The sequence below is a fragment of the Centropristis striata genome, chromosome 6, assembly GCF_030273125.1.
Source record: "Centropristis striata isolate RG_2023a ecotype Rhode Island chromosome 6, C.striata_1.0, whole genome shotgun sequence".
Taxonomy (NCBI): domain Eukaryota; kingdom Metazoa; phylum Chordata; class Actinopteri; order Perciformes; family Serranidae; genus Centropristis; species Centropristis striata.
In genome coordinates this window covers 14,211,309-14,223,822 of record NC_081522.1, presented here as the reverse complement: position 1 = coordinate 14,223,822, position 12,514 = coordinate 14,211,309, and the positions used below count along the sequence as shown (strand labels likewise).

Here is a 12,514-nt window from a genome sequence, read left to right as displayed (position 1 = left end):
AGGTGACAAAAAACATTTTTTGGTCAATCTGAAGTTTCCAGGGAGCCTGGAAATAGAGTAGTGTTATCATAGATTTCGACTGTGTAAAACAAGTGGACATAGCCCCCATGACGGAGCCTGTTTCGAAGACTCAAGTTTGGCATTTTGGCCATCAGCAACTTGGGCCTCGTTCAGACTGCCAGCCAAAATCTGATTTTTAGCCCATTCAGATTGGAACTGGATGGCTCTTTTGAAGTCCGAACAGTCACAAATCACATGAAATCCGATTTTTGCAGACCGGATCCAAACCACCTTCGGGAGGTAGTTTCAGATCGCATTTGGACAGATGCGTATCAATTATATGACGTCAGACGCTCTGACGCCGTTACTACAGCAACCTGTCAGATCAGTCAATAATGTGGCCCAGTCTGAACAGAGCCATATCCGATTTGGACACTTGCTAAAAACAGTGTGGACAGTCAGCCCTAAAAATCGGATTTGAGTAGGAATCTGATTTGAATCAGATTCGCCTGCAGTCTGAACGTAGCCTTGGTTTTTTGAAGAATGCAGGTTTAGCGTACATATGGAGGCTATGTCCACTTTGAAACCTTTTTTTAAATGTATTTATTTATTTTACACTTTTTATGAGTCTGACGCAATGGATGAAACAATGTCTACACCATGTCATTTGTCACTCTAGTGTCAGGTGTGTGTCTAAGCTTTCATGCTTGTGTTACACCTACGGCACGTATGCTGAGGACAGCCGCAGTTGGTGCTGCTGTCTGGAACTTCGACCAGCACTTCCCCCTGAGAGAAAAACAAGAGTGCTGACTTAACTGAATTTGCTCACTTTTTCTTTCTTGTAGCAAAGACCTGATTAGACAGTGACTTGTGATGCAGCTTTTTGCTGACTTACCACCTGACAGATGGGGAGAGAGCTGTCTTCACATTGGCATTCTGGAAGTGACAGAAAGTTAAAAAAAGAGGTGGCGTGAAGTTGATGCAAGTACGTGACAGGCATAACACCTTCATCCACTCAAACCACACACCAGCAACAAATAAGATGTGTTAATATGAGTGTTTTTACCACAGTGTTGCTGTGGGCAGCAATGTCCAGGCACAGCAGTTTGAACCAAAGAAAGACCAGGTGCACAGGTCACAGATGATTCGGGGCACAGGTTGACATCACATACTGCATCACATGGGAGAAAGTACAAACATTAACTTTGAAGATAAAGGCACATAAACACACATATACACACACACACACACACACTAAGTAACACACTTACCACAATGGTACTGCGGACAGCAGCTGTTGGTGGTGTTTAGATCCACAGCCAGAATTTCTCCATGTGCACAAGTTGGAATGGGTTCAATGCATGACTCACACACTGCTCGGACAGAAAACACAAACAACACATTCAGTTTTGTTGCTGTAATTGATGGAAGTGCCAAAAAAGGAGACATAGCAGATGGCCAACCTCACACCAAAGACTTCCAATTTCATTTTTAGACTGACCTGCGAACCACAATTAAAACTTACCGCAGAGGTAAGAGTAGCAGCAGGGTTTCCCCCCTCTGACCTCCACTAGGAACTGATCTTCCCTGCAGTTGGGTGCAGACACAGGAGGGCACGCCATGGGGTCACACTCTGAGAAAGACCAGTCAAAGCAAAGGGTTGAGTGGAAGTTAAAGTTGTGGCACATTATATAAAACTGAAAACTTTGGTGGAAAGAATAGAATCATTCATGTTTTTACCACATCTGTACTCTGGGCAGCAGGACAGAGCACTGTAGCCAATCACCAGCCTGTTCCCATTATCACAGGGTGGAGCTTCACTGTCACAGATGGTCATGTTGCACTCTGACAAGTAGTAAAGCAGAAAAAAGGAGGAAGGATAACTTACTGTGTCATATGTTCACTGAAATGTTTTGATTTTTGGTCTCTGAAATTAGAAGTATTTGGGGATACATCTTGGCTACAAAACTGGTGAACCATCATCAGAAACACTTCTATAAAAGTATATAATAAAACAATATTTATAATATTCTCAAGGATTTACAACCTTGATTCAAATAATGTTGGGACACTGTATACATCCAAAATAAAAACAGAATACATCAAAATACAGTGTTTATTTTTTACAAATACAAAAGATTGAATAAAAAAAGGACTGTATTTGCACAGTTTTAATTGAACAACAATTAATTGTATTTATTGTATGTCACAAGGGAATAGAAAGGTGTCACATTTTGTTTCATTTATGTTTAATTTTTAACTTTTTTTAAAATCTGGGTTGTAACTTGCTATCAGAGATCCCTTTCCAGCTGGGAAATGAAGTCGTTGAATACATCCATCCTCTCTTCAAAGCATTGACACTCTTTCAGACATGAAGCTGTTATTACATTTACATTACATGTCATTTAGCTGTTATCTATGCTATCTTCCAAGCCACCAGACTCAGCAATTTTACCTCCCAGAACACGGGAGTTGCTGGTCTACTACTGCCTCCATCTTACAGTTTGTTGATGTTTTATTTTAAGTTACACAATAACACAAAGTCACAAATAACACAAACAAATTAACTGATTAGGGCAGTGATAGACCACCAACTCTGTTGTGTTCTGGGAGGTGAAATTGCTGGTATTGTCAGAAGAGACTGGTGGCTTGGAAGATAGCATAGATAACAGCTTCAGGTCCCCGTTGGAAATGGAGTGCCTGATGGCAAGGTAAAGTGGAGAAAAGTTTCTAAATATGGAGTACACTTAGAGTGATATTGATTTTTTTAGGTGGCTAAAATAAGTTTTTGCTGCTGCCCCTATTCCACAGCAGCACATTGCTTAGCTTCTGTGTCAGTACTCCAGCCCGCCTCTTCAAACAAAGAATACCGAACGCCATCTAAAGTAGTTAATACATTGACTATGGTTAAGTACCTCATACAACCCCGCTTCGAAAAAATCTGAACTATCTCTTAAAAGGCAGAATGAAAGGAAAAGATGAAAGCACCATCTCTCGAATGCAATCTCCAGATACTCATATTTGGAGCACATGCTTTGCTTGGCAAAGGAGAAACATAATCTTTAAACTCACCACAGATCTTCTTTGGGCAGCAGGCTCCTTCTTCCAACACATCCAGCACATACTCTCCCTCTCTCTCACACAGCGGTGTGGGGACAGAGTTGCAATCTGGCTCCACAGCCACAACAGAGCCATTCTCCACACACTTGTACAGACAGCAGCTGCGAGCAGAGCCATTCCACACCTCGCCCGGGGCCCGGGGGTTGCCCTCATTATCCGTGCACACTGGATACATCAGAACCAAGTAAATACACTATGTGTGAGTCATATAAAGCAAAGTCCAGTACTGATTCAGACACTCTTACAGTGAAGTTTTCATCACAAAGGCATGTAATTACTCTGTCACTCACCACAGCGATCCTCAGTTACACAGTAAGGGGAGTCAGCGCGGTGCAGGATGGTTCCACTGCGGCACACACACTCCTCTCTGATGAAGGAGCAGGTGGTCTCCTCGTAGTACTCTCTGTTCAGACAGGTGCGGCTGGCACAGGTGCTTACACACGGCTGATACTCCTTACCAGGGGGACACCGCAATGCTACAGGATGACAGGAACTTAGCAATGCATGAGCAAAGGAGAAACACCAATGAATACATCTGCGTACATGCGTGTCATTTCTTTGCCCGTGTCTCCTTACGGCAGAAGTTGTGTCGTCTCCAGCTGATGCAGACTTGATGTGTGTAACAAACTGCCACGTACGCTGCCATAAAGTCACACTGGTGATCCTTGTAGTGCAGGTCCCCCGCCCACATGATGTCGCAGAACTGCTCCGGAGAGACCTGCATACACAACCGTGCCAAGGTCACAAAAGCTGATGATTAGTTTTATTATCAGCCTTTTTTTTTTTTAGATAAACAAAATGAATTCTTTAAAATGTCATAAAAATAATATTATATATTATAAAGAAAAACTTCAAAGCCTATTGTGTATTCACATTTGTGAATATTTTTTAATGATAACTGGCTTAAATATAAATCTATTCTCTGCATTGACTCAGCAATAAGTCAACTAATCTCTCAGGACAAGAACTTGTACGTAGCTTTTAATAAATTAGCTAAATACAATCAAGCTTGTTATGCTGTGTGAATATTGTAGCTACTTTGCTGTGACATGGAGTGAAGGCTCTCTGACGGAGCATGGAGAGACAGGTGGAGCAGTCTCCAATGGTGCAGTTGTCTCCGACTCTGCGCATGTGTTCGGTTTCATCGGTGGTGTGGACTCTCCAGGCCTGCAGGAAGATCATCATGTCTCCCACCTCTCTGACCACTGTACCATTGGGCAGCTTCAGGTCATCTTCTGGGTTGCCATCACAGCAACCTGACACAGCGGGCAGACAGATGTGTGAGTCATTCTGCTGCATTTTCAGTGAAAAATATATATGTGGACTGGGCAAGATAAGATCTCAGTCTCATAAGTGAAGCCAGCAGGGGGCGACCCCACTGGTCGTAAAAAGATGTTAGATTGTATAGAATCTATGAGAAAATGACCCTACTTCTCACTTGATTTACTACATCAATATGAGTTTATGCACACGGTCGCCCATAAAGTCGGAATTAAATATTTTTTACCTCTTTCCAAGGAATGATTGTGACAATGTGATTTATTATTGACAGATTAAGTGTATACAATATCTTCTCAAAACTTTATTAATCTTTCAAACACATCACATTAAAAATGAAACCACAACATTAACAGAGGATTGTGTCTGAAAACAAAATTATTCCAACTTTATGGGCGACCATAAGAGGACCATATGAGTTTAAGTTCTCCGTGGCTAGTTTCAAGTTTTTAATTTGTGCATGTTCATTGTAACATCTTCTTTACACAAAAATGTCTTGTTCAGCAATTAGTTGTACTAAATTGCCTAATTTAGCATCCCAATTAATATCATAATTAATATGAATTATGGATGCTATAATTAATACAAATTATGGATGCCATACTCAATGCTTCAAAATTGTAGTCCACAAACCAATGAGTATTATTATACAGTCTAAAGGAGTGAGATAATGTGCATGTAAAACAGCTTCAATGAACCAAATGGCTGGCAACAAATCTCAAAATGTCATATCAAATAATGCCTCAAGTCAAAGTAATGCTGCTGTTTAGACATTTATCCTTTATGTACTGATATCTGACACTTAGATAAATGGGACTGTTGCTGATGTGGTCAAAGCCGCTGTGTGTGTGTGCGTGTGTGTGTGTGTGTGTGTGTACTCACCACAAAGGCCTCGAGTGGGCACAGATGCATTATAAGGAGTGATGTACTGCAGCACCATGATGCCCGTGCTGTGATACCACTGTATGCTGACCCCACCAGGTGTGTGGATCAGGTACATGCTGCCTGTGTCTTCCACATAAAGAGAGTGACGGGAGAATGGAAGTCTAGCAGGTCTGTAGTTTACTGTCACCTAGAGACAGATGGACACGCAGGCAGACAAGGACCAAGTTAATTGTGTGGGATAAGTGGAACTCCAGGCAGTAAATTAGGTAAAGAGACTCACCTTGCGATCCAGTCTGTTGATAATGATTCTGTAGGAGGAGGTAGTGATGTTCAGCTTTTTAAAACACAGACCAGATGTTCCACCTGTAGGACTCTGTAGGGGAGTGAAATTAGAGAATGTAATTATTTTAGATAATATTTATGGAATGAATCAAACACAATTGGGAGGAAAAAAAGGGGAGAAATCACTGTACTCACAGTTCGTCTGATGGAGTTTACACTCTACAAGAAAACAAAATATTTTAACAATTTCAAAAATAATTTTCAGACATTTTATGAGACAGTTCATATATTTTGTGTGGAAGTTACCTGGCTGGTAGGACATTTCTCCACAGTGCCAATAATTGTCTCTCTTGGCAGGTTAACAAGGATGTATGAACCGTTATCATACAAGGCCACATTGTTGCCATCAAATGTGATAACACGCAGGTCTGACATAACAGTGCAGCGACCTGGCAAAAGACAATTTTATTCATAAAAACATACAGATGATTGCAGCAAAGATTGGATTCTAATCACCACCTGCCTATAACTGAATCACTGGGAATTCTGATTCAATCAACCAAACTTACAGGGGCACTGCCACTGTGGACAGCAGGGGTCTGTGTTGATGAGGATGGGCATGCCCAGCAGACTGCACTGGGGCTGGGTGGTGTTGTAGCGACAGTGTTGAGAGGAGTTGTGGAGCAGCAGCTCTCCGTTGAAACAGATCAGCTCAGCACACTCATCGATGCGGTAGGAGTACGGAGGCTGCGGGGACAAAGACACACATTTTGTTTTTCAAAGTTTGTTTACATGTCGCAGGACTCCTTCATTAGCCTGGCTAACACCAGACTAATTACAAATGAGATTAGTCTGGAAACCAGCCGTTCATTTCTCCGTAGAGGAGGTGTGGTTTACGATCCTCCAGAGCCGTTTATTGGGCGCTTAGAATGTCTATCAAAGCGTCTGTAGGTAGCTCTTAGCCAATCGTATCAGTTATACCAGATGACGTAGTAGAGCGACAGAAATTGATGTTTGCTGTGTGTGTCTGTGAGAGAGTAATGCATGCTGCTTTGCTTCTCCAGTTCTCGCTTTCTGCAAGATTATTTATTTTCACATTTTATTCCCCCTCACGTCATTCAGCCACACACATCCACTAATTTTATGGGCAATAAACAAGCTGCTGCGGGTCTCTCGGCGTCTCCGCTGTCCCCCGGCTCGTAGCCAGATCACTGGCGTTACGGTAGCGGCGCTAGTAGTGGGGCTAGTAGTGGGGCTAGTAGCAGCGCTAGTAGCGGGGCGCTAGTTGGTAGATTTGTAGATTAGACTTTTACCAAATTCTGTCGGAAGCAAGGCTAAAACATCCTTTTTTGCGATGAAACAAGAGTGTAAAGTCAAACGTTGTTCTTCTTTTAAAATCAACTTTCGCTCTAAACTGTTTAAAACACCATCTACAGCTAAAGAGAGTTTTGCGTCTGCTGCAGCCATGTTGGATCCATAAGAAAACTACAAAACTACAAGCTTCCGTCTGCCGAGTAGTACGCGTCAGCGTCTTGCCGTCTCTCCCCGTTCTGTGATGGGATCCCTAAAACAGGGCTAAGAAACCTCTCTGGTTGCCAGACTGCCTGGAGGTTCGAAATGAAATTTGAGCGCGCAAGGCAGTATGGGTATACCCAGGCTACTCCTTCATAGCCATTTGCATCAGAAAACAAACATTTGTATTTCAATACATTCATGTGTTTTTTATGTAATATTTAACTCATTCATGTTTTTGTTGTTCAATAAAATGAATAAAAACTTGATAAAGTTCTACTTGTATTATTTTTCATGGATGTCTGCTAACAAAACAAAATGTTTATGTGTGGATATAATACAGTTTGTTTAAATTACCCCCAATTTCCAGTTTATTCCCATAAATGCCCATTCATTTCCATAATTCCCATGGAAAGTTTCCGATTTGGAATATTTTCAAATTTGCCCAGCTTAACTCCCCATGGAAAGTTTCTGGAAATTTCCTCAAAATTTTCCACCCCTTTGCAACCCTACATGGTTGCAAATAGTCCCTACTTGGTAATTGATTAATTAACACATTTTTATTACAGATTTATAACTGGGAAAACTTGACACACAGTACCAAGCTGCATCTCAAATTATTCTTCAGATTCCCAGGTTTCAGATGATGTAGACTAAAGATCCCCTGTCCCCCCACTAAAATGACAAAAATAAGGCATGGTGGAGTGGAAGATGTTGATTGTAAATTAATTCATGTAAGTAATCAAATACATAGTACATCAAGCAGAACTGTATCATTTTATCAAGTTCAACACACACATTTATCTTTAAGATGTTAATGTACAGGTTCATGAAGAGAACAGCAGCACTTACTGTGCAGGGCGTAGTGGGGAACAGGAATGGCTGCGTGGTTGATGCTCCCTCTGTTACCGGAGAGGTGTCAGGGCTTGGGATTATCTCTGTGGTTATGCGCTCAGCCGTGGGCTCCATGGTTGTAGAAGGTGGTGCTGTGGTTGTAACAGTAACTGTTGAAGTGTCTGTTGGGGTGGTGGTCTCTACAGTGATGGTTGTTTGCGCAGGTGTAGGCTGAGGAGTCGTCGTGGTTTCGGTGGTGGTTTCAGGGACAGTGGTGGGGGCAGTTGTGGTGGCAGTGGTGGTGGGTGGCTGTTCGGTGGGGGAGGTCAGAGGAGGTGGGGTGGAAGTTACTGGGAATGTTGGCGATGGTGTTGGGGGTGTGGTAACAGTGGTGGTGGTAGGAGTGGAGGGCAAGGTGGAAGAGAGTGTAGTAGGGGGTGGTGGAGAAGTGACTGTAGTAGCGTCTGTGGATACAATGGAGTGTGTAGCTGTGGTGGCGGTTGTAGTGACCCCTGTGGTTACTGTAGTTTGAGTGGGGGTCATCTCAGTCGTGCTGAGAGTGGTCGTCTCGGGCGGGGTTGTGGGAGTGAAAGTGGTAGAAACAGTAGTAGTGGGATGAGTGGTCGAAGCTGTGGATGGAGACGGAGTGGTTGGAGTGGTAACACGTTCAGTGGCTGTTGTTGTACTGGGAGTAGTGGGAGTGGTAGTGGTTGTGGTGGGCCTGACAGTAGTGGTTGTGGTTGTCGGCCTTGTGGTAGTTGTAGTAGTGGATGTGGTAGTAGTGGTGGTTGTGGTTGTTGGCCTTGTGGTAGTCGTAGTAGTGGTTGTGGTGGTTGTAGGTGAAGTTGTTGGTGGTGGTGCTGTAGTAGTTCTGTTGGACCGCGTCACGTATGCAAAAGGTGTCGGAGTGGGAGGAAGGGTCACACCTAGAAGAGAGGATTAATATTCTTAGTGCATATTTTGTATTGATTAAAAAATACATTGAAGGAGCAGTGTGTGGAATTTCAAACAATCTTAGGGCTGAGATGGAATACAAAATTCATAACTATGTTGTGAATAATGACCTGAAAAAAAGAATCGTTATGTTTTTGGTAGCTTAGAATGAGCCTTTCTTATAAAGGAGTGGGTCCACTCACAAGGAGTCTGCCATGTTTCTTTATTAGGGCAGAAGAGACTAACCAAACCCTGGCTCTAGAGAAGGCCTTTTACATTTTTGTTATCTGAAGGCTACGGTAGTTCTCTGACACACTTTGAAAGAGTGGGAGGCATATTCACTTGGTTGCAAACTGCAACCTCACCACTAGATGCCACAAGAACTGCAATGATTGTCGATAAATCGTTTAGTTAATTGACAGAAAACTAATTGGCAATTATTTTGCCAATTATTTTAGTGACATGTAAGTAAGATTTGTTGGTTTCAAACCTCTTAAATGCAAGAATGAAATGGTTTTCTTTGTCACTCATGATCATATACTGAAGAGCTTTGTATTTTTTGACTATTGGTCGAATAAGACATACTATTTTTAAGACAATTACACAGGGCATTTTCCTTTTTACAATTTTTGCCATTTTCTGAACAAAATGATTAACTGATTAATCAAAAAAATGTTGGGCAGATTTACCGATAGTCAAAGTATGTGATCGGTAGTTGCAGCCCTCGATGTCATTAAATCCTACACACTTCACCTTTAAAGTAAACAATATGAGTGCATCAGAAAATCATAACTTTTTAATGCCATTTTTAAAACATAACACCAATCCGTCAAACTCACAGTCCTCTGTGTAGACACATCTTCTTGTGATTTCATCAAGAACCATGTTCTTGGGACAACGTGGGAAGCAGCCCTCCACACTGCAACATACAGAAACGATTTCAGTACCTGAGCTAAGCATTGATTACTGTATATTGGCTGTATAATGAGGCTGTATTACGGAGGCAGGAACTGGCAGCGGGTGGCTTCTGGATCACTGCACGTGTGGACACAAGGGCTAGCACAGGCCTGGTAGCGCCACTCACACATCATACGGTAAGGTATCACAAAACTGCTCTCTGGCAGATGCGAGGAAAAAAAACAGATTAGTTTGTTTTTGTGTGTATGTAAGAACATGTGTTGGGTACATGCATGCGTTTCTGACCCTCCAGTGTGAAGCTGCTGCTGGCTTTGAAGCCCTCTGAGGTGTCGTATCTCTGAGCTCGTGCAGCAGTGCGTGTCAGTGTCAGAAATATTCCAGGTTGGCCGACGAGCTCGAACGCGATGTGACCTGGCAGAAACAGCCCCTGGTGCTGGATAAAGGTTGCCCTGCGGCCAAACTCTGGCCCTCGACTCCAGCGTTCCAACTGAAGACGGCTGCGTCCTGACACAACAAGGAAATAGTTTGGTCTCTCTGCAGACTCCAGTGACACCACAGGGACACCTGTGAAAATAAGTGAATGGGAGTTAATTTCCCCCCCAAAAAACAAATAGTAGTAGTGTGTAATTGTTTGAATGTGGATGCTCACGTGATGTTCTATACTTCTGCAAGCCTGCTGTGATCATGAAATTGAAGAGTAAGCCTGGGGCAGGCAACTGCCCTGGTCTCTCTCTCACCAGAGGAAACACTGAGCTGCTGGTGCGATTCACTCCAAACATGGTGTCATTATAAACTGCACTCACCAAGGAAAATGGGCCATCGCCTAGCTCTGTGGGGAAGTGAGAGAAAGAGAGAGGAAATGAGTGTGGTGACAAGCTAGCAGGGAATCAGTGTGTGTTAAGGTATGGAAATGACAATCAACAAAACAGCTTTCTGAAAACCCTCACTCATGCATACCTTGATTATAGTATTCACAGTCGTAGGCTGAAAGAGAGCAAGACAGTTCAGATGTTATAAAGAAATTCAATGGCTCTGAGGTAATGTGTGACTGAGATGCAAAATATGAGAATATTGGCGTCTGCAGAGAGCAACAGACAAAATTGGGTCAAAGAGATAAGCAGGGGGTCATATCGCTAACATACACAGAGTAGACCAAGGTACTATGAGCATGTGTATGTGTATGTACTCACGACAGACAGAGGGGGATCTCCAGTGTATTGTGACCCCCTGTTGACAGCATTTGTGTGCATATGCAGCAATGGATGTACAGAGGCACTCACAGTCTCCCCCACGGTTGCAATTGCAAGTGTCTGTCAGGCAGTTCCTATAGAACCAGGCCACATCCACCTGGAGGGAACGCACAGCATGTATATATGGTCATACACAAACACACACACAAATACACACACAATCAAAGAGTGAACCAGGCCAATCTCGGTGGGGGAAACTGTTTAGGGGGTGAGTAGTTTTCAATAATTCAGATAGAGAAGGAGTGATGAGATATCGGGACAAAGGAATGTGGGTCAACCTCTGGTGCAGAGGGGATCAGATGAGCTCTGTGACACACAGACAAAATGCATCAGCGATCAGTTGGTCTGTCCAAAGGCGATGTTTACTGGGCATCTGTGTTTTTGACACTGGCTACAGTAATGCACAAAAACACTTCCTCCCATCAAAACCTGCATATGATATTATCCTAACAAATGTGAGAAGGACAACAATTTGTAAGGTTATAGCGCATATTTTCCTCATTGCGTAGCCCTAACATTTTTGAAAATAGCGACAACGGTATTACTTGCAATGAATAAACAGATATTAAAGTGTGCTCAGTCTGGTCGGTGGTTCAATCACTGACCATGGCAGTCTACATGTCGAAGTATCTAAGATACTGAACCCCAATTTGCTACTACATCTGTTGTGTGAATGGATATTTACTGGCACCTTGCAGGGTAGCCTCAGATACATGTGGATGTATGGGTGTGTGAATGGGTGAATGATGAAAGCTAAACTGTGCAGCCCTATTAGGCAGGGTACTGCATCATGTACACAGCAGCAGGTTTGCAATAAATACAGTAATGTTACTAAAAAGGTAATTCAGCCAGTTACATTAATCTGATCTTATCCTCAATACAAAATGTATTTTAAACACACATTATTGTTTGTGTACTGCAAATAAAAACAAGTACCTGTGCAGTAGAATGTCTGAATTGTTTTCTACTGCATTACAATTCCTTTCTTGTCTTACAATTTTTTTCCGTTTTCCCAACTCTGACTACATTTTGAGTAAAGACATTTGCTTCCAAATATGTCCTATCATGCAGATTATACATCAAACTCAACAAACTGGATGTGTCTTTGCAGAGCAAGGACACTTACATTCAGAGAGCAAGAAAAAAGTGATTTTTCTTAAGAAAACAAGCTTTAGAAGTAACTTCCTCGGATGGGTGCTTTTCTCTCCAATTAGGATATGGAGAAAACTCCAGCAAAGTCACTGAAAAAAGAGATGTTTGGCTAACCTCAGTGGTGTTTTTAAATCATACTCCCTGAATAGCTAGAGGGAATGTGACAGTAACGTCTTCTCGGAATGCAAAGTGAAAAACTCTGAATGTATCCATGAAGTTATAGATTAAAGCTTCAGAGCAGCTACTACCCTTCAGATCCATTTATTTGTGTGAAACTGTCTTTTCCACAACAAACCAAGCAAAGAAACAAACTCTGCCTTGTACAGTTGCCTCTCTGCCACTCAGAATGA

General features: G+C 42.4%; 1 protein-coding gene across 1 annotated transcript in view; it reads right to left on the bottom strand.

Moving 5' to 3' along the window:
- otogl (otogelin-like) overlaps positions 1–12,514 on the bottom strand; it is a 32,081-nt gene that overhangs the window by 4,338 nt on the left and 15,229 nt on the right. The window contains exons 30-51 of the mRNA XM_059335307.1: positions 10,953–11,109; positions 10,720–10,746; positions 10,412–10,591; positions 10,048–10,326; positions 9,844–9,961; positions 9,684–9,763; positions 7,930–8,837; positions 6,135–6,312; positions 5,872–6,014; positions 5,761–5,784; positions 5,564–5,656; positions 5,281–5,470; positions 4,159–4,376; positions 3,697–3,838; positions 3,411–3,596; positions 3,073–3,285; positions 1,741–1,845; positions 1,526–1,633; positions 1,272–1,373; positions 1,067–1,171; positions 896–936; positions 723–786 (exon numbers count right to left, since the gene is read on the bottom strand). Of these exons, the coding sequence (XP_059191290.1) occupies positions 723–786; positions 896–936; positions 1,067–1,171; positions 1,272–1,373; positions 1,526–1,633; positions 1,741–1,845; positions 3,073–3,285; positions 3,411–3,596; positions 3,697–3,838; positions 4,159–4,376; positions 5,281–5,470; positions 5,564–5,656; positions 5,761–5,784; positions 5,872–6,014; positions 6,135–6,312; positions 7,930–8,837; positions 9,684–9,763; positions 9,844–9,961; positions 10,048–10,326; positions 10,412–10,591; positions 10,720–10,746; positions 10,953–11,109 (3,661 nt within the window). The remainder of the gene's footprint in view (positions 1–722; positions 787–895; positions 937–1,066; positions 1,172–1,271; positions 1,374–1,525; positions 1,634–1,740; positions 1,846–3,072; positions 3,286–3,410; positions 3,597–3,696; positions 3,839–4,158; positions 4,377–5,280; positions 5,471–5,563; positions 5,657–5,760; positions 5,785–5,871; positions 6,015–6,134; positions 6,313–7,929; positions 8,838–9,683; positions 9,764–9,843; positions 9,962–10,047; positions 10,327–10,411; positions 10,592–10,719; positions 10,747–10,952; positions 11,110–12,514) is intronic.